At 41.1% G+C, this 22,326-nt stretch overlaps 1 protein-coding gene across 2 annotated transcripts; it reads left to right on the forward strand.

Annotated features, from left to right (window-relative positions):
• Window positions 1–540: 540 nt before the first annotated feature.
• On the forward strand, window positions 541–21,825 carry strc1 (stereocilin 1). Of its 2 annotated transcripts, XM_052062991.1 has the most exons (28): window positions 541–1,193; window positions 1,284–1,308; window positions 1,729–3,079; window positions 3,165–3,953; window positions 4,648–4,713; window positions 4,796–4,906; window positions 5,001–5,155; window positions 5,819–6,005; window positions 6,592–6,707; window positions 7,175–7,304; window positions 9,534–9,716; window positions 10,460–10,498; window positions 10,605–10,775; window positions 11,249–11,389; window positions 11,698–11,756; window positions 12,977–13,112; window positions 13,215–13,303; window positions 13,827–13,962; window positions 14,060–14,256; window positions 14,411–14,504; window positions 14,784–14,955; window positions 15,106–15,281; window positions 15,383–15,538; window positions 16,785–16,927; window positions 17,003–17,151; window positions 17,507–17,604; window positions 17,731–17,881; window positions 20,079–21,825. In XM_052062991.1, exons 1-28 carry the CDS (start codon window positions 626–628, stop codon window positions 20,162–20,164), a joined length of 5,874 nt encoding a protein of 1,957 aa, XP_051918951.1. In that variant the 5' UTR covers window positions 541–625; the 3' UTR covers window positions 20,165–21,825. The 2 variants fall into 2 exon arrangements, 1 of the variants encoding a protein (XP_051918951.1); XR_007962040.1 differs by lacking the exons at window positions 17,003–17,151; window positions 17,507–17,604; window positions 17,731–17,881; window positions 20,079–21,825 and having other exon boundaries at window positions 15,106–15,252.
• The last annotated feature ends 501 nt before the right edge of the window (window positions 21,826–22,326 follow it).

The raw sequence follows: 22,326 nt of genomic DNA on the forward strand, positions 1-22,326 counted from the left end.
TACCAGCTATCTTCAGGAACACCCTGAACTGGTTGCCAGCCAATCGCAGGGCACACAGACGAGCAACCATCCGCGCTCATACTCGCACCTCGGGACAATTTCCAGTGTTCCATTAACCTGCCATGTACATTTTTGGAATGTGGGAGGAAACTGGAGTACCCAGAGAAAACCCACGCAGGCATAGGGAGAACATGTAATCAGACCACTGTGTTGCCCCAGAATATTTTATAATTGTGATAAATATAGCAGCAGAGATTTGCGTGGAACCAGTGACTTGGTACTTTTCACGTGTCTAGAGCACAAGAATGAATGCTCTTTCCAAAATTATGAGTCACTGGGAAAATAAGTACTGGAAACCGCTAGTGTGATTTAGTGTTGCTGTAGGTATATCAATCTGTGTGTCCTTTATTTTCTCCATGCAAGATCATTTTATGACATTTCGTTGTGAGTTATCATCTACAGCAAAGATCATTGAGTCCATTCCCGATGAATTTAGTTGACATGAATGTTTGCTTATGTTTTTGCAGGGATCATAAATCAAGTGAGACCACAATCCCGACTCATACAACGAAAAGTGAGCCAGACCGCCAGTTTAGAAGCAGACATCCAAAGAGTTATTAGTCAGATGCATTACTTGTCTGATGAAGAAGCAAACACGCGTAGCTCGGACACTTCCTCCATGGATTTGAATTCATATTCTGGCGTCTTGACTGATGTCTACTCTGTCTTTCAACCGCTGTTAAGAGAGGGCTTCGTTGATGACTTTCCCAAAACTTTAGTTTGCATTTTATCTGAGGGACAAGATTGTGGAGCAAAAGCAGAGCTCACAAAGACAGTTTCTCTGGAGTTAGGCAAACCGCTGGTGACCTTCTTATCTCTGAGATCCCAGACATGTTCGCCCTTGAGTGATGCACCAGATGCAGATCATAAGATGGTGAACGCCTCTCTCTGGGTGGGAGAATCAGCAGCCACAACATTGACAAGCATTCAGCAGACATTTTTTACCATCTTAAAAAGCTCTCCACTATCTGGGACTTTGATGAGTGCAGTGAGTGGCGTGGTGGATGCCGCTGTTGCGTACATGTCCAACATCATGGCAACATTAATCCAAGTACCAATGGACTATGTGAAAATAGCATTGCAGTTTGGAATAGCAATTCCATCTCCAAAGGAAAGGGAGAGCTGCGAACAAGGTAACCTGTCTTAACAGTACAATTGCAACAAAATATTCAGTGTGGTCTAACTTCTTATTGGTAAAATGTTTTGTTTTCCATGATTTTCAGGAAATCTCCAGCAACTCATAATGTGGTGAGTGCATTTCCCTCATACATAAATTCCCCTGACTTTTGAAGTCTTCTGAAAACCCATCCAAAAAAAGTCCTGCCCTTATATAAAAACAAGCAAATATTTGCAGCAAAATGGCCAGGGTACTTTCTCCACATTGAGTGTTTTATTGGAATTTATTCAGTAGGGTTTTGTTTTGTTTAGATCTGCTGGTCACACAGAAAATGTAACTCTATTTTGAGTGAATTTCGATATCGCTATATAATATATGTATATATATATATATATATATATATATATATATATATTTTGCTTTATCTTTTTTTTTTAATTCTACATTTCCAGTCCAAGAAGTCAAACACATATTTCTCAGAGTAAAGCTCACTAAAGTTGTATGCAGTTTTGCCCGCTATTGAACAAATTTGTTGAATCTGTCTCATTTAGGGGACTGAACCACAACGTGAGCTGGTCCTTCACCGACTCGTTTATCGACATCCTTCTGGAGACGCTCCTGCCTCTAGAACATTCTGCGTGCACATATCCAGGTTCAGAATGCCCGAATCCTGCCACCGGCAAATCCAGTCTCCCAGAGGCACACGCTGACAATAGCCGCAACATACTGCTTCGATGTGATCGCCAAAATCTGTCCGACATCAATGATACACTTTGTGGTGAAATTCTCCATGGACCGAGAGCACGAACGCCCACATCGGTGCTCGCCTTGTGTCAGGCGCTCAACTCGCTCAGTGTCCGGCAGGTCGAACTGGTGTGGAGCAATACGTGCTATGTTATTCAGGCGCTAGTGTCATCGCTCCTTGGCAGCTCATCGGAGTGCGATGTTGGAGACACGTCGAACTTTCGGGTGAACAGCCCACACGTTTCCCTCGCACCCCCCCGAAAAGCCAGAGAAGCTCCCAACCTCCAACATCTTGTCTGTAACTACAGCAGCTGGTTAGAAAACCAGGTGGTGGATGCCGCCCTGGTCTCTCTGTGCAGCGACAACGAACGGGAGGAGTTTGTGAAGCACGTGTGCAATAATACTTTACTGATGAAGAAGTTGCTCTCAGACCGGATGAACAGTTGGTTGTATGGCTTCTGTGCAAATTCCACAGCGGAACGCGGCTACCTGGTGGATCAGTTCTGCGTCTACCACCAGTGGATTGATCAACCTCCAGTTGTGGTAGATCCACACCTGCTGGAGTTCTGCGTTAGCCTGGATAGTCCAAGACTTACAAAACTCATCTGCGAGCATACTGGCTTCTTCACGTTATTATCCTCCAACCCAGAAAATGTGAGGTTCATGCCGAACTGCACAATGTTGCCATTTCCATCACCATTTCCTAGCTCAGATTCACCGTTGTCACCATCCTGTCACTACTCCGAGTGGGAAGATGTGATGCAACTGACGTCAGATGTCTTGTCACAGTGCATACGCAATGATCCCGCAGATTTCGCTGAGAAGGTTTGCGCTAACGGAACCCTTCTAAATAGCTTATTACATAATCAGGACAATGCCTGGCTTGAGGATCACTGCAGTGTTGCTTTGATTTTCCCGCCCACTGCGGCCCCGCAACCTTTTCGAATTTTGGACTGGTGCGACTACCACTCGTGGAAGAATCGGCAGGTGGACGATTCAGTGGTCGGACTGTGTTGGCAGCATGACCAGCTTGCTTTTCAGAAGAATGTCTGCTGGGAGGCGACTTTGTTTGAAAAGCTCTTAGAGAATCCCCAGAACAAATGGCTGAAAACAGTGTGCGCAGACAAGGAAACTGAGGAAATCGAGGATATACCTCAGGTGTGTGCTTTAACTGGCTCAATCCAGTCTATCAGTATGTCTCGAATTAGTTTCAGCTTATTTTTTTTAATTTTCTCTTCCTCAGGTGTGCATGTATTCCGAATGGACTCTCCCCATCTTTGTTGACATGACTGAATTGGCTCTCTGCGCTAATACGGACTCCAAAAACTTCACCTCCAAAGTCTGCGCCAATGAGACACTCCTGCAGAACCTGATGGCAAACCAAAACAACACCTGGTTGATGAAGTATTGTGCCAACCATTCAAGTTTGGGTGTAGACGGAGGGGAAGACGATGATGGCTCAGGATTCGACCCTGACGAGCAGTGCCAGTATTCCACCTGGAATATATCCCTTCCGGAAGCAGCTCTCTTGACTCTTTGCTGGGAGCATGATCAATTCAACTTTGTGTCATCCATTTGTGCCAGTCCTGCCCTTCTCGACTCGTTGGCACATGAGCCCATTAGCCTATGGGTGAGCACCATATGTGCCACCAACACCACTCATAACACAACCTCGGAGGACTTTTGCTTGGCCAAACAATTAGTGATGCACTTCAACTGGACCTGTCCTATTGACTTCAGCGCAGCCTGCAGGCCTGGGGCAAGCCAGAACATGCTCATGCGATTGATTATACGCTGCTGGGCAGACGGTCTGAGGTCCCGAGTGGCTCATCTGGTGACGCCATCCGTAGCTGCGGTGTTGAACCAAGCAGTCAGCACTTCTGTTGTCATCTTGCTAGCAATAGAGGAGGTCCAGAACATTTTACTGCATGTCACCAAGAACATACGCAATAGTGTCCTCGACGCTGTCGTTCGTTATCTCGAAGGGGAGAACAACTTTGACAAAAAGAGGGTCTTGCTGCAGTGTTTTGGGGTAAGACTGTGATTGTTCCGTAATTTCGGCGCCTTGCTAAAATGATTCATTAATTCCCTTATACTTCAAAATAGAGGATGAACATTTACAATACAATACAATACATGCTGATTTATATATAAAGGGATTGGCAGATGAATCAGATTGCTTTCTAGTGCAACTGCTATGATATCACGTACATACTTGTAATAATGCCGTCCCGTGCGTATAATAATTTGCTCTCTGTTGAAAAGAATAAGAATGTAAGTCAAAACGGACAAAATGTCTCAGAGACCAACAGAAAGGAAGTCAAGACTATTTTGCTGACAGGTCTCAGGGAGTCATTGCAATCCCTGATGCAAATATGCGCCCGACAGTGTCCGAATGGAGACGAAGTCGCTTGGATGAATATGTCTGTTGCGTTCTATCAACGGTCTTGTGTTTCAAAAATATCGGCTTCAGCAATTCTTGAGACTTGTGTTCACACGTTGACCTTTGTGCAAATGTTCCCTCTGCATCCACACGATGAGGCAGCATGAATTGAGGCAGATTGATACCATACTTCATTTTTTTAGGTTTTAATTCATATTAAATAAAGATAATTATTTTTTTGCTGATAAGTGCTATTCCTATGACATCAAATCAAACCGCTTTAACTCTCTTGTCATTTCAACTGCCTTGCTGTGTGCTGGGCTGTGATTGTTCTCCCATGCAGACAGTCCTGACCAGCTTGATGCAGACAGCCCAGGTTGGAACCAGTAATGACAATCTCATCGTTAAGGTATACGTCGAATGATTTGTTCTTGATTTCTGTCCTTTCAGGGTAGTTTTGACACACTTTCTCTTCCATTTTGTCTTTTTAGGAATACTTCAGCATACCATCGGCCAGCTTGAAGTCAGTGCTTCGTGCTGCGCACGTCACAACTCTCAGGCTGATCCTCCAATACTACACAAGAAATAAGGACACACTGAAGGTTGTTCGCATTATTTTCCTCGGTTTAATGTTTTCATTTGACATTATGGTGCGAACGATGCATAAAATGTCCCTCTGCTGTTGTCTTACGCCAGCTGACAGAGAACTACCTGTCCACCCTGACATCCGTGCTGTTCAGCAGCCATCTGGCAAAAGATGGAAGTCTGTTTTCCGAGTTGGCTCCCCTTTTCAAAGCGGCCCGTCCGACTGACATCCACACTTTGCCTTCTCTGCAAAACAATCATGATGTGTACGAGACGCCGTATTTAGGCTGCACACTGACATAGTGATATACACAATCCTTGGTTACATTTTTATTCAACCTACAACAGATGGACAGTAATCTCGGCATGAAACGAGACTGAATATAGTCACCCTGAATTGTGCTATTTTGATTAGCACCAAAATTAAACTTCTATAAATGCACCAAACATCCTATTTCATAGGAAAATGGAGACTAAATTATTTACTGCATTATTTACTAGTACTGTATACAGTATAATCACCATTCACCTCAGTAAGTTCCCTTACGCATTCAGGTGAGAACAAACATTAGGGATGTTGGCATTTTCACTTATTCATTGGGCTGTTTTTTTAATAATAATAGTTATTATTATGATGGCAGTGAATTATGTCGCTCCACGTACTGGTAGCTAAATAAAATACCAAAGTACTATATCACACAAATAATGCTGAACCGTTATACGCTACTGTAAACCACCGCCAAATTGTTATTTATATTTATTTAACAGTGTTAACCAAAGCTTTATTCTTATCATCAGTTGACACTTTTGTGCTTATCTGGCGCTAATGTTCACAGTTTCAGATTTTTACATGAATGCATCGTAAGGCGTTTAACTGTTTCATGTCTCATAGTTGTAGAGATGGGTTTTTTTCTGCTTTTTTTCTCCAGGAGAGAAACCATAAACAGCAACTTGGGCCAATTGACTGCAGATCAGCAGCGAGCCTTTGGATTGTGGTACAGTAAAATTTTGCCCCCCTCCAATATCACTGAAGCTCACCAGTCACTCATCAGGGACACTGGAAACGTGATAACTTACCTGCCCTTCCACAACTTCCAACACCTCTCACCTGCTCAGGTAACAGTCCTTTGATCTCCGACACCACGTGGGGAAACATGATTCTGCCACTTCGATTTGTCTCAGGACATAGAACAGCTACTCTACCTTTGTGTTAGCTTCCTATACATCACTTGGTGACTTCTTTTTTTTTTCTTGCACTTGACAACTCCTAAAATGAAAAAAAACAACAAACAAAAAAAACAATACTGTACTATACCAAGAACAAATAGACTAAAACGAGGCATTTTTTACAAAAATCTAAACTTATAAAACTAACAATTTATTTGTTTATTTGTTTCTTTATTTGTTTTTGGCCGGATATACTGTTTGTACACCATAAATAAAACTAGATTCCCTCATAAATTGTGGGACATTTGTCAAGGATAGAAGATAACCTCAGTAAATAATAATAATAATGTGAAACACCTTTATTAACATAGCAAAAAATATCTCCAGAATTGTTCATAAATGTATGCACTCGAGGAAGGTGTGTGCGACGAAACCATAAAAAAAGATTTCTATATTGTTGGACTTGTTGAAGGGCCTGTTCTCTGCTGAACAGAGCTGTAGTTTCAAATAATTACTTAATTCTGTTTGTTCCTAGCTATTAGATGGGCTGGATGTATTGCAAAGGAACAGACTGACTTCCTTGAAGCAGGAATTTGTCGCACGGCGCATCATCGGCACCTACAGAAACTTGACTGCCGATGACTTCATCAGGTCAGGCAATCCTGCAGAGGCTCCTGCAAAACATTCGATCAACTTACGACTTCTAAACATTACCTTTGGACCCATTTTTCTTTCAAGTATTGCATGCGGTGTACTGTAAATTCACCGGACACTTCATTAGATCCAATGCGGTGGCTTCATCCAAAACTCTGCCTTCACAAATATTATAACGTTCAGTTTTGATTGACACTGTGAAAAAGATGTTAATAAAGCAATGCATTTATTTTTGTCTTTGTGCTTTTTACATGTGCACAGCTGTGCTGTGTCATAAAATTTGAGTGACATTATTTGGCTGAATGAAAGGAATGCGACATTAGAAATCTTTTGTGTCAGAGGTCATTAGATTGTGCTATTGTACCCGATGTTGGATGACCAAATTTAAGCGTTGTCGATTAATTCCTCAAGATGTCATTTCCTATCAGGATTGGGCTGTTGACACTCTGTGTTTGTGGTGTTAGGATGGGCAGTCTCTCCTGCCAAGCAGAGCCAAGTGACCTCCTGGCATACAAATGCAGTGAGGCCTTCAGTGTAATCTGGGATGTCATCCTGAACTGCACTCACGACGGACTAACCCTACCAAGTCACTTGGTAAGGAGCAGCCACGTAGATTTGGGATGCCTTCTCTATTTTGTGTTGTTAATTGGTTTGCATTTTTAAAATGATTGTTTTCGGTTATGGTATCAGTCAAAGATTTTAACACTTTTTCAGGATATTGAATGAAGAGGTGTTTGACAAGGACCTGACCGATTACCGTATTTTCACGACTATTCGACGCATCGTACTAATGGCCGCAGTCTCATTAATGCGTGACATTTCTGTATTTTACACATACACAGGACGCATCGTACGAATAGCCGCAGTTTTACAGTGGTAAAACATACGCCAGCTTAAACATACGGCATGCATGCGCGCACTCTAACACGTTAGCTTGAAGCATACGGTAGCATGCCAAGACATACAGATAAGATAAAAACACGTTTTTAAAAAGGCAACGAAAGCAGAACTGAGTTCGGGTGTATTTTATTTAGCCATCGTACAATGTTCTCACGTTTTTCGATCAATCATCACCCAGAAATCCATCAAAGTCCTCATCCTCTGTATCAGAAGCAGAGGACTGCACATCTCAGTTGTCATTGAATGCATCACATGCTAGTGTGAGTTGCTACGCATTGCCGAGCGGAAAGAGTAGCAACAGCAAAGTCAACATTTCCCTCGTGTGAAGCTTTCCCACATTTGAAAGTAAATAACAGAGAGAAACATGGTGGCAGCGCGTGTGTGTAGAAAGAATTGAACAATTGTGCAAGTACCGTAATCCATCAAAAACGCCGCCTTCCCTCTCGTTGTTGCGAATTGTGGCGTAACTCGCCAAGCGCTGCCTCTCACTCTTTGTAAAGTTGTGTTTGCCACCGATCATCCATTGTTCCCATGCCGTTTGCAACTTTACTTTGAACGCCCGGTTGATGCCAATGTCCAGTGGTTGGAGTTCTTTAGTCAAGCCTCCGGGAATAACGGCAAGCTCAGAGTTCATTTGCTTGACTTGTTTTTTCACCGCTGCTGTGAGATGGGCACGCATGCCAAAAGCATAACCGGTGGCTTTAAGTTTGAACTGAGCTTCGTAGGCGTGTCTTTTTGTCGAATTTATTTTCAGGGGTTCTTAGAAACCAAAACCGGAGTTGTTTTGCAACAATGCACATTGCCACACGCTATACAAGTGTTGGTACTGGCTTGAGGCGTCCACTTACACGCCCACCCTTCACCATTGGCGGACTAGCTTGTCTGTCCTCTCTCTCCCTCTCTCTCTCTCTCTCCCTCTCCATATATGTATATATACACGCCCACCCTTCCCTGATTGGCCGACTTCTTTCACAGTCACTTCCGCCTTTTCTCTATATAAACAGCGTGTCGGCTGTCAGTCAGATTTTGGAACTCAGCGCATATAAAGGACGCTCCGCACCATAAGGCGTCCTGTCCATTTTGGAGAAAATTTAAGACTTTTAATGGCGCCTTATAGTCGTGAAAATACGGTAATCGGCCAGCCGATTAAATCAGCCAATTATAGTTCTTGTTTGGAGTTAAAGAATTGGCTAAATATTTTTACATTCCCGATTTTATACAGCAGATGTGCGTATGTAATACTGACCTCACACATACGTCTCTACCATGCCGTTTTATTCTTAATTCCTGTATTTTTCAGATTATAAATCGCTCTGTATTATAAATCGCACCAGCCAAAAACTGCATAATTAAGAATGAAAAAAAAAAAACTTATAAGTCGCACTGGAGTATAAGTCACATTTTTTGGGAACATTTATTTGATAAAATCCAACACCAGAAACATACATGTCATCTTGAAAGGCGATTTATACTCCGGAAAATACGGTATGTATGAAGAGTTTCGATCTCAAGTCGTCAAACTCAAGGCTCGGGTCATGTTATGTGGCTCGCTAAAGCAAATCACGAATATCAACTTTCATGATCCTCGTTAAATTTGTACTGGAATGTCAAATTGTCACGTGTAATAAATAACATTGAGATTCTGCAATAATCCCAATCCCTGCAATAGAGTTCCAGTCAACTGTCCCAGGACAGCGCACGGATAGCGCAAATTCCCGTTTAACTGACACTCACTGAAATACACTGAGGGGGAAATGTTGTTTTATGCATTCTATATTATTTAATCGACCGATTAATTGGAAATGTGGATTTTTTTTTCTGCCCAAAAAATAGGCATCGCCTTCAAAAAGTCCATATCGGTTGGGCCCTGCTTCGGAGTATTTCTGTATGCTTCATGCTGCTTTGCCTGTTGTTTCCTTGCAGACCTCCAGTCTGTTCCTGAACAGCACTGAGTTAAGAATCCCATCTTCACTCAGTCCCGAGAGACTGGCAGACATTGCACAACTTCTGCCCTCCCTGGGTGCGATTTTCTTGCTAGGCCTCTCTCCCTCGCAGCTACTTGCAGCACTTCCTGCCCTCAGAGCGGTGTCGTTCAGTCCTGCACAGGTAAAGAGGTGCACACGTTGGGATTTCACAGGATGTCGTTGGTGGCAAGACAGGAAAAATTCCATGCGTTATGGTGAACCACTTTTTAATTCAGGAACTCAGTCTGGGTTTGGAACACCGTGTCGCCTGGTGATAAACAGATAAACCAAATAATGAGTTGGGAGATTCATTTTTTTGTTTTGTTTTGTTTTGTTTCGATTTCTTATAGCATGTTGATAACACTTCACACATTGATGACAAAATAAATTTTCTAAATCAATAAGAAAACAATAAAACACTTTTACAATGTACAGAGCAGACACATTTTTACTTCTAAAATGAATTTGGAAGCAATTTAAAATGGAAAATTGGAGAAACGGGTTCAGGTACTTTTGTCTGTCATGTCTTTTCAGATCACTCTGTAATGTTTATTGTATGTCATGGCCAAATGATCTCTTCAGTTTTCATGTTTGTGATTCAAATTGCTTCTGTGAATTTCACAAGACAACAGGTCATCATTGTAAGGACACCAATGGTTGTACAATTGCAAAAATGTGTGTTATTGTTTTTCCTCTATGTAATACAAACAAATCGCTTATTCTTTGAAAATTTTGGGGCTCACAAACTTAATACACTGCCACGTTTCTTTGTCGATTAAGAGCCGAGATGGCAGCTGTTCACTCACTGTTCACAAAATGTTTTAAGCCCTGTTCATGCTCTCGAAGTGCACTTCATATTGATCTCGTGTTTCGTATGCATTGCAGGCCTCCATCATTGTTGATAAGCTCTCATCTGTCAATGCAGTAGGTTTTTTTTCTCCTCAAAATGAAAGTTGTTGGTTTGTTCTGTAGTGGTTTAGTTTTTCGTGACCCCCTCCATGCCCCCCACTCCCACCCTCCTGCTATCTAGCTTAGCGCTCCAGGTCGCCTCCAGGAGCTGGGCTCTATCACTGTAGGAGTAAAGACAGAGACATTATTGATGCTGACATCTGACAGGCTGCTGTCATCGCTTCCTGGCCTCGCGCAACACTCAGCAGGTCTCCGTCCAACACAAGCAAATGCCGTCGCCACAAAACTATGGGTATGAAACCTTCAAATTGAATGGTCGTTTTTTTTTTCTTTTATTTGCTATATTGAGATCGATCTGATGGAAATTCTATATACGTTCTAAAGAAACTGGCTTTTGCTGGAATTAGATTTGAATTAAATGTTGTTTATACTCGTTATGATGCCTCAAGTGAAAATTTGGTTAAATCGCTGCAATTTTTGTGCACACAACACAGAGAGCGGCAGAGCACACACATGCAGACATCCGAACAGAGGCAGCGTGAGGATGCCTGTAGATCCTCACTCTGCCCCTGTGCTGAGTTGCATTGGCCAACATCCGTATGCAACTAGCCAGGATCTGAAATCTTTGGGTTCCAAACCCCAAATAATTATGATGGGCTACTGCTGCAGTTTTGTTGTTGTTGTTGTTGTTTGTTTGGTTGTTGTTTTTTTGGGGGGGGTAGTATGCCAACTTTTGCCTATTTTATTTACCTTTATTCTTACCAGGGCTTTCCAGAGGTGATCTTCTGGTTGGACGATGTCGAGCCACTACTTTGTTGCACTCCCCTTCTTAGCGTACTGCCCAGAGCTCGTCTACTAATGGACAACAGCTCCAGTGTATCCTCTAAAGCGTGGAACACACAGCAGGTTTCACACATCTCATCTTCCTTCAACATTGCTTGGCTTAAAAGTGCCCACATTTCTAATACCCTTCGTAGATGAGATGGTGTGTGTTTACAGTACTTACTGAATTATTAAATTGTAAAGGGCAGATGATGTCGCTGTTCCTGGAATTAGACTTGCATGGAAACAACAGACGACAAGTCAAGTGTCTCTATATCATATTTCCATTGTTTTTCACCGCGGCAAGGGAGGATGGAAACTTCTCGCAAGTTGTACAAATCAGCATGCCACAATTATGTAACACCATAAGATGTTTTCATGTTCTTCCTCAGGCTATAGCAATACTAAAAACGGAGCGGAATACAAGATCAAGCCTGATCAAAGACTTCCTGTAAGTATAACTTTGTACCGTTTGATGCACCCTGTAACCTGATAACTCAGTGTTTCTCAAATAGTGGGGCGCGAGCCCCTGTGGGGGCGTGAGGCTCCGTCAAGGGGGCGCGTTTGACCTCGGGAAACATGCTTTTGAAATTGTTTTACTGTCCTAAAATAATGTGCAGTTGCACCTCCAGTACGTTAGGGAGCAGTGACGCTCTCATTCTCAGAGTTTGTGCAGGGAGCATTCTAAGGGAGGAAGTAATTGACTACAGATGAGGAAAGATCAGTGAGCTTATTGTGTCTAAAATTGTTGGTTGCAGACAGCATGAAGCTCAATAAATTAAAGCTCCACTTAAAGACATTACACCACAATCACGCTGATAAGCTGCTAGAGTTTTTTTTCCAGCGAAAATGTGCCGAATATTGCCCACAATCATGCCTCTTGGTGACTGCAACTTCACTAAACTTAAATACAGGTCCCATTATACATTGAGCAGGAGCCCGGAGTTGCTGTGTCCTGCTTCAAACCTTTCTTTAAAAAGCTGTGCATTGTAAAACGTGCTCATTGTAGCCATTAATCCAGACATTATCTTCGATTTAAAAAAAAAAAAGCACAAATCATTTTATATATTTTTGTTTTGCTGGTTAAAGTTTTTTTTAAATATTGTGCTCCTGAGATAATGTTCGTGATTAGTTTGAATGCATTATTAGTTATTGATTTTATGTAATTTTATTTTTCAGTATCGTATGGTTTGTCATGGTCAGTCAAAAAACATTTATAGTTAAATTAAGGATTTAATGCAATTTTTGAATTTCAGATGCACTTAAAATGTTTTCTGTTCCAGTTACTAGAGCTATTCTTTGTTGTAAGTTGGTCCGTATTTCTTTCTTTTTTATTCTCTTGTACGTTAATAAGGATACAGTGTTATGCAAAGGTGTACTTGTACAATATTATAGACAAATGATACTATTTATAGTCGTGCAGGGGGGAGGGGGGGGCGAGATGTTTTCCACTTCCGAAGGGGGGCATGACAGAAAATAATTGAGAACCACTGTGATAACATGACTAGCTGTCTGCTGTCGTAACCGCTGTCCCTGAAAGGGTTCAAATCTAATTACGTTGACACACCATCTGTGTGCAACAAGACTACTCATTTCTGTGTTCTGCCAATCATTGTGTTAATATTTTTCAGACTCAATATATTTGTGTCTTTGTGCACTTTACATGATCAGGAGTCTTGGGATGCTGGTACAGGGCATGAGCTGCCAGGCCTTACAGCAGCATTTCAGGGCCGATACCTCACCCGCAGCGCTTAGGAAAATCTTGGCCCTCCTCAGGGAGCAGCCCGGTCCTTTGCACACGTCACTGGTAAAATGTAGCTAGAAATTGACAAGAAAATTGTCTCACTTGTCATCCCAAGTCATGCGATAGCGAAAATGCACTGAAGTGACTGTTTGCTCCCTAATGCAGAAAAAATGCGTGATCGAGGAGCTCTATCAGTTTCAGTTCTTCTCTGAACTGGTTGAAGACTTAGGAGTGGAGCTCGCCCTGTCTATGCCGTAAGTGTGAACCTAAAACTATAAGTAAGCCTTTAACATTAGGTTGACGTGTACTGGTCTAAACAAGCACAAATTATTAAAAAACAAAAATATGTTTATCATTGTGGTTGTATACCAGTATCAGTCAAATCTGAGTAATATTTATTATCCCCTGCAAAAGAAGGTGTTTTCACCCATTTATTGGATGGGATTGGCAGTGTTAACGAATTAACATTTAAAAAATAAATTACATTTCAGAAATATTCCAAAATATTATTTCTAGGTTCACTGAAGATTCTTAAACTCTGTTGTAGTGATTTTTTCCCTCCCCGTCCGCCTTGTGATTGTGTGCCCGGCCCAGCACTTACCAAAGCGTCTTTCTCAAAGTCAGATGTGCTCCACTTACCTTTGATCTTGCAGAAAATAGAATAGATGGATTCACTGATAGATCGTGACAAGAAAAACAAAAAACCCAACATCATTCACGTCAAGTCATCTTTCATGTTCAGTAGTTTCAGATATGACGTTGTGCTTTTCTCTCCAGGGTGAGCACCATTAAAAAGTTTCCTTCAGATGTGATGGACACTTTGCGGAAAATGATTATTCAGGACCCCGTTCCATTTTTCATGATGTCAAAAACAGAACAGCTGCTTCTTGTGGACAAGATGGTGCAAAGGCTGGTCAGAATTTCCGTGCAGAATCTTTCAAATTACTGTTGACTCAAACTCTGTCACTTATCCACTGTCGACATCTTTGTCACTTCACTTGTGCCTCCAGGGAATGTACACTGGTGTATACACCGAGGAAGCCTTCCGCTCTCTGGACATCATGGCCACATTTGTTTCAGATGAGATTCTGATCCAGCTGGATCGCGCATTCTTTTTGAACAATCTGGATTTTCTTCAGACCTTGTGCTACAGCAGCAGCAAGATGGACATTGTGGCTCGTATGCTGCTGGAAGTTGCTGCATTCGGGTATAAAACAACATCCAATTACAAGTCACTCAAGGAGCCGCTCTTCTTTTTAATGTTATTTACTGGATTTTTTTTTTAAATCTTCAAATCAGAATGATTTGTTGTGTACAGAGCAGCTATCATACGTGTGTGTGTGTGTGTGTGTTTTCTTCAGCTCTGCGGTGGAGAACTGGAACCAGACGACACTCAGTCAGATTGATCGGTTTCTATTTTTCCTTCCTCAGGACCAACTGCAGAAGATTTCTTTGGTGAGTTCAATGTTTGTAAAATGGCCATGTTTTGGAGAGTTAGAGAAAATTAAACCGTTTTGCTGTGAGCTATAAATCTTCATTGCATTTGTCTTCAAGCCCAATTATTCTATCGGGTCCCAAAATCCACAGCAATCTGTTTGGATTGTTACTTGATATGACCCATGAAACCGAGAGAGCCTGAAATGATATCCTGTATGCTCAGAAGGTGTCGGGATCAGGTGATGTCCTGTAAACCATCAGTGCGTCGTCGTGATCATTCGTGTGTTTCAACAACAGGGTTTGATGACTGTTGGCCGTATCGAGAAGTTGTTCCTGAGCCAGCGCCGGTGGGAACGCCGGGTTGTGGCTCTTCACTGTTTAGATGAGAGTGAGAAGAGGCGCTTTGCTGAAAAGCAGCAGTTTGTTCTGCAGTTCTTTTTCGGTTTCCTCAAGATAAATCCTCAGTCGCGTAAGCATCAGTTTGGTTCTCCAACCTGTCACTGTTTTTAAAGCAATGTGGGAAACTGCACTGACCTTAATTAAATGCACGGAGTTAAGGTTCTGTATGCATTGTGTCACAGCTATCCATACAATCATGGCATTTTTATTTTCTGAACAGCGGCTCCGATGGTTCCCACATGTGAGATTCTGCAGACAACATCTCCATTTGCTTGGACCACTAACAGCCTGACGAGCATGTCGCCAGCAGCCTTCACAAACTGCCTGGAGCTGATTGGCCACGATCCCCATCTTGCATCTTACCAACGTAAACAAGTCTTCGGAAAAGTCAAACAAGTAAGACTCTGCAACACTGCAGTGAGCATCATTACAATAAAACTTTCGGTCTGCATTTTATCCTTGTTTTTCTTTTGCTGATCGAATGGAATGGAATGAAGATGTTCGGCCCAGTCTCGTCCTTCTCCCAGTCCATCATCAGTCAGATGGGCCGACTGACCCTGGAAATGACACCAGAGGAGATCGGTATGCTCCGACTGACTGAAAGGAGCAGCATTGCTTCTTTGGGCGCCATCAATGAGTGGAGCAGCAAGCAGGTAAGTGCCTGGATGCATTTACTTTCATGGATGGGTGGATATATAGACACTGTAAGATGAATGGACTCTTTCTCAAATAAAATTCACATTGCCATAAAACACAGGATTAGTGTTTCATATTTACCGGAGTACTATGGGAGGAATATCTGATATTTCACATGCAGTGGTAGGGAAATAATGAAATACAAATTCTTGGTTACTCTACTTGAGTTTTTCAGATATTTGAGTCCTTATTTTCCTCTGCACCTTTTATTTCTACCCCCTACTTTAAGATATTAGTAGTCTCGAGTCCTTATTTTGTCAAAATAGGCTTTTTTATTTTTCTCAGTCTGCGGATGATGACATAATGTAAAAACAAAACAAATTAAAAAAACATACAGGTAAGGTGTCTGTTGTCAGTAAACCAATTTTAGTATGTGAGAAATGTTGAGCCAATGCGAGCTGGCTCTTCATGAACAGCACAAGACGTGTCATGAGACAATTGATTTTTAGTCCGATTCAAGTTCATAAAAGAGTTTTTTTTGTAGTTGTGCATTATATCAAAATGGCTCTTGTATATGATTTACAGGAAAAATACTTTTTCATTTTGTACCGTACTTAAAGTACAGGAGTTTAATCAGTAGCCTACTTTTACATTTACCAGTCTTTTTTACAGAAGTACCCGTACTTCTAAAAGTACAGAGCGTGAGTACTCTTTTTGTTTTTTGCCATCTGTGACGAAATGTGATGACAATAGAAGTTGGAGCAAACTTTTTAAAAACAATTTTAATATTTCCGTTGAGCTTCCTCTAGTCCACAGTCAAACTCAAGGCTCGGGGGCAGATCTGGCCCGCCACATCATTTTATATGGCCCGCAAAAGCAGCTCAAACATTTCAACTTCCATGATCCGCTCTAAAAGGTCTATCAAAATTTTGTGTGTAATACATAAGAGATATAGCCTATGCATTTTCTTGTTACTAAACCCCTCATGATTATAATTTAAATAACAGGGGAATCAACAGTTATTCTTGACTTCTTTGTATGGTTTCAGTCATAACAGTCCTCCAAATGAAACAGTAACTAAAATGTGGCCCGTGACAAAAAAAATGAGGTTTTTTTTGTACTGCTCTAGTACATTACACGGACGGTGGCTACTCAGTTTGCCACGGTGCCTCAACTCCGTCTGCAGTGGTTGGCGTGATGCAAATCCCTCACATTTGTAATTTAAAGCGTTAGACAGGTGACGGCACTTACTTTTTTCCTTAGCTGGTTGCACTATTTACAACAACATTGAACTCCACCAAGCTGAACCCGAGCCAACTTGACTCCAGCATTCTGGTAGCCATTGGATACATGGTGTGCGGAGCTAAAGCAACAGAAATGAGCTCCTTCAATGCTGTTGAGTTCAGGTGAGCAAATCAACATCTTGATATTCATCACCCTGAATCTCACTGATTCACTCTGTTTCCCCCTGGTGGTTGTAGCAAGGCGGTGCTCTGGTTGGGTCAGCTCAAGCTCTCCTGCTCAGAAGAACAGTTGTCAGCGCTGGCGGGCCTGTTGACCCACAGTTTGGCTTTTGGACCCATCAGTTCATGGGGGATGGAAGTCTTCATTGAGATAGGAAGTCTGGCAGGTACTTAGCATTCGCCTATGATGCACATTTGTTGAAATACTCATCTGTCCATCATCCACTTGTCCTAATTTGAGCCATGAACGAGGCTATCCGAGGTGACTTTAGATGAGAGGACGGGTACACCCGAACTGCTTGCCACTCATTGTTGATCTTAATCAAAAATGGTGCATTATTATCATTTTAAAAATATTAACACATTGGATGGATGGAACAGCTTTGTGATAAAGAATACTTCACTTTAGAGACATTAAAAAAACATCCTTTTTTTCCTTGCCTATTTTCAAATCAGCATTGTACTTTGGAGCATGTACATGTTTCAATCCCGACACATAGTCTCCACATTAACTTCTCACAGCTGGTCTCCCAGATATGGCCATGTCAGCGTTGGTAAAAGAGCAAATAGAAGGAATAACACCGATGGCGATCTCAATGATCCCCCATGACAAGTTCGCTGTAAGTTGACTTCTCTTAAACAAAATTCTTCCTTTGACTGAAAGCTCTTCATCGCTGTGAATATTGCATTCTGCTAATTCTTTTGGTGTCTTCTGCTTTCTTGTCCTCATGTCTTACCACGTGAAGGTTGTGTTCCATCAGCGGCAGATTAGCATGTTTTCTCATGAGCAGGCTGCTGCAGTAACAGAGCAGCAAATCGCAGCTCTGTCAGATGTTCAGAGGACTGCTCTCTTTATGGTGCTGACGCCCTGGGAGGACAGGCATGTGGATTTTAGAGGTGAAGACACTCCTTACATATTTTTTTTTTAATCTGTGTTCTACTTTTTTCATTGGTTACGTGCAGAATATAAACATGGCCCAATACTGATAATTAATTCAGCATGTTTAAAAATTAGCGACAAAGTTTCAGGTTGCGTTTTTGTTTGCTTCAAAAGGTGTGCACTCACACAAAGTTTTTGCATTCCCTCCTAAAAAAAAAAAAAAAATTGGTAATCTGTATCTGTAATTGATAAGGGAACCTGTAGTAGTTATTATGCATGTTTATCTCCTTCTGGGTCAACTTTAGGGTAAACATATGCAGTGTCCGAGGTGGGCGCTGTTTTGATTGACAGAGAGCTCCCGAACTCAAGTCACACTCTTTTGGATACTCTGTTTGAGGCATTGTCATCAGCGGGTTCATTCATTACCACGGAGCAAAGGAATTTATTCTATTACTGTTTGCTTGTCTGACTGCATTATTTTGCGCCTAAAGCCATTCAATCAGTACCAGTCCAAATGGCTTCATCTGGTGCAATGGTAACAAACAACCAAATGTTACGGTGTCTGGAAACAAGTGTCTGTGCATCGGTAGTAGCAGAGTGAGTCAACACAGCAGCGCTCTTGCGCATTACATTACTGTCTCTCCGATCAATAAGTTGTGACTGTTTCTTTACTGAGGAACACGCATGCCATTTATTCATTTATTTATGTTTACCAATGTGGAAGGAGAAAATTTTATTGACGCTCTCAGTTGGAAGACTGTTTTAAATTATTCAATGGAAAACAATATCTGCACCTCACATACCCACATGTACCCGTATAAACAAAACTATTTGGGAGCATTTATTTTCCATCTAAATAACTGTGTTGTATTATTAATCCTCTCTGGATACGATGTATTCTTTGCTGCAATTGTGTGTACCCACCTGTCATTCGCACCACCCCGCTCAGAGAAAAATATGTTGTAATGATAAAGCCAATGACAGCAACGGTTTGAACACGTTTATATGGTTTATGAGCAAAGTGTTCTGTTGTTGTCTTTGTCCAACCATCGCAACTCGGGCAGCTTAGTATTATGTATCCGCAACACACATGGCCCTGTGGAAAATGGTAACTGGTTGTTGAAAAGATGCTAGATGGCTTTTTGCCCACTTTTTGCCTCTGAGTAAGGCACTAATGCCAGGGGTGTCAAAGTTATTTCACATTGTGGGCCACATACGGCCTCGGTAGATGTCAAGTGGGCCGGACCATTAAAATTATACCATGCTATGCTATAAATAACCAACATATCATGTATTTCCTTTGTTGTGATCTAAAGAAGCACAAGAACATTAGGAAAATATTAAAATTTAATGAACATATCTTTTACAAAACATTTCATAAACACCTTAGATTTCCTTAGACAAATGTGCAATTTACTTTTGTCATTCACATCTATGCATTGCAACTGATCCCACTGATTGTACAAAGGCACAAAACTTTAACAAGTAATTGGTATTGAAAAATATAATAATGCACTTTACGATGACACATATGCATATAAAATCTAAATGTAATCCCTGCCTACACCTTACAAACTAAGGAGAGTGCTATTAAATATGTACAGAATAAAATGTCCTCGATAGCGTCTGCAGTGTTGGGGGAGGTCTGTCTCGGTGACAGAGACTGCTGTTGTCTTCTTCAATGATCAAAACAGTGTGTTCCCTAGTGGATAATCCATGAAGTGCACTATATTAAAAATATTCATTCTGTGCCTTTTATGCAATTTTTCATCTTTAAATTATCCTGCGGACCTGATCGGTTCCGGCCCGGGGGCCATATGTTTGACACAGGTTTATCTGGAGGCTGGGGTTAGTCACTGACCCGGTTAGTGACTCACCCCAGCCTCCAGATCAATAGTTTGCGCGCCACATTCTCTCTGGCATCTCACCTTGCATGCCTGCATGTGTGTGATGTGTTTCTCTGTGTGGTGTGCAACACAAATATACAAGAGAGTGAGTTACATTTCCTCTTGAGGGCTTATATCAAATTAATTAAACATTTTTTTCTACATTTATTTTTGGTATTTCAGCCAAGCGTGTGGAAAACAATTGAGCACGACGTGTTCACCATAAATACTGGAAGCTTAAGCATTCTAGTTGTTCAGTATTCTAACACTAATATGCAAATGCATTTGACAGTCGGATGTTTGCAATGATTTGAATGTACTCATTTAGGGAGGTCACAGGGACTGACGGTGAGCCCCAACTCTCTGTACCTGATCCTTGGCTTGCTGATGGCGCTGACAGATAGGCCAGCCTGAGCTGACATATCCTGCTTGATGACACAGCTATCCCATGTCAGGATCAGGAGGCACCGACTCGCCCACACAACCAAAGAATTTATCTGTGCAATACTGTACTGCTTTGAAAAAATCACGTCTGCATATTTAATTAATGTCCTCTCCATCCATTTATCTACGTTTCTTTGCCACTTATCTTTATCAAGGTCCCCAAGTGAGCTGGAGCCTACCCTGGACTTGACACCTGCCAATAACAGGGTAGACATTGACAACCATTTGCACTCACCCCTCAGGACAATTTAGAGGACTGAATATAATTAACCAAACTTTAATTCAAGTATTTGATTAAATTATTTATTTAAGACATTCAACACTGACAATATGTCCAGAATTTCAGATGGAACAGGCTCCAGCAGTATTAAACTGAACAATCACTACATTAAACAGAGGTATTTATGTATATATACAGTATATATATATATATATATATATATATATATATATATACACTTTATGTAGGATGCTAGTCATTCAAAACATTACTATATGTACCTTTAATTTTTTTAAATCATATCAACGTCTGACTGAACACGTTTTTGTTCTAAGTCCATCAACATGATTGTGTTTATTACAGGTATTTTGGAAACTCAGTACATGTACGTGCATTCACGGACAAATCATCAGTACTATAAGTTGTGTGTTTCTGACATCTCAGAGATTTGCATTGTTTAAAAGTATCATTTAATTTTTGATTTTGATTTTTTGGTCACATCTACCTGAGTGTGTCTTGTTACACATCCAAAGTAATGTTAGATTTAAATAGTGCTACTTTCTTCAATTTAAATCATTTCGGTTTTAAGCCATGTAGTCATTTGCAGATGTATTTATTAATTCATTATCATTGTATAAACTATTCAGATTTTCTTTCAGATAACTAATAAGTTATCTCATCTTACATTAGTACTGTGTCTACTCAAGCATACACCACTGTTAAAAAGAGACTAAAATATGTATTGATTTTATGCATAACTGGTTTTTATTTTATTTTTTTTTGTGAAGTGTATGTACACCATGTTAAAAGCAATATCTTTATTGCTATATTGTGGCGACCGTGATTGAAATGGGGGGGAGGGGGGGGGGGGGGAAATGAATACCGGTACATTGTGTTTTATTTTTGGTGAGAGTTTAGTCACATAAGCTTAACACCAATGCTGAATTTCGGAACGTTGTTGCAACTGTTTGCAATTAAAAGAAGTGTGATGGGTGCAAATGCCACTTGGTTCACAAGGGATGAGCAAAATTGTCCAAATCATTATACTGTACAGCATAATACAACAGTTGCACACCTCCCATTCGGCAAGCCTCCTCGCTGCCCATCTTTAAAGCCCTCCTCAAAACTCACTTGTATTCTTTGGCATTCGACTCAGCATGACTTAGATTTGTTCTTGATTTTACTGTTTGGTGCTTTCTACTGCCTTTATTACCGATTTGTCTTACTGTTTATTGTGCATGTTAAATTGGTCCATGTACAGCACTTTGTATGCAGCGATGGCTGTTTGAAAGTGCTCTATTAATACTGTTGACTTGACTTGACTCTTTGATTGTACAAGCCATGCCTGTGTTATGGCTGTACTTTGTTTTAAATTAATCATTGAATGAATGAATTAAAAACAGTTATTCCAGAGCAGGTTTATGAAGCTTTAGTCTTAGCATAAATACATGATGTTGACAAATGATCATGTTCAGTATCTTCACATAAATCAATATAATTAATAAACCCATTCAATGCCAGCCATTTTCAGACCTTTCTCCTTTACACCTTTCCTAAAACAAACAAAAAAAACGTACAAGTCATGAACATGTGTACTTGGTATTTAATTTCAATATTCTTAAAAGAGTTTAAAATGTCACTCAGAATACCATCCATCTATTTTTTTTTTTAATCCGATTATCCTCACAGTGGTTGTGGGGCGTGCTGGAGCCTATCCCAGCTGTCATTGAGAGTAGGCGAGGTACACCCTGCACTGGTTGCCAGACAATCACAGGGCACACATAGACGATCAACCATTTGGCACTCACAATCGCACTTACGGACAATTTGGAGTGCCTAATCAACGTGCCATGCATGTTTTAGGAATGTGGGAGAAAACCATCATACTAGAAGAAAACCCACACAGGCACAG

The sequence above is a fragment of the Hippocampus zosterae genome, chromosome 4 (assembly GCF_025434085.1).
Source record: "Hippocampus zosterae strain Florida chromosome 4, ASM2543408v3, whole genome shotgun sequence".
Lineage (NCBI taxonomy): Eukaryota > Metazoa > Chordata > Actinopteri > Syngnathiformes > Syngnathidae > Hippocampus > Hippocampus zosterae.

Coding starts and splice junctions, on each gene's coding strand:
- strc1 (XM_052062991.1), top strand. CDS start 626: ATGCATTACTTGTCTGATGAAGAAGCAAACACGCGTAGCTCGGACACT. Junction 3,080..3,164: donor AAATCGAGGATATACCTCAG/GTGTGTGCTTTA, acceptor TCTCTTCCTCAG/GTGTGCATGTATTCCGAATG. Junction 10,776..11,248: donor CCGTCGCCACAAAACTATGG/GTATGAAACCTT, acceptor TATTCTTACCAG/GGCTTTCCAGAGGTGATCTT.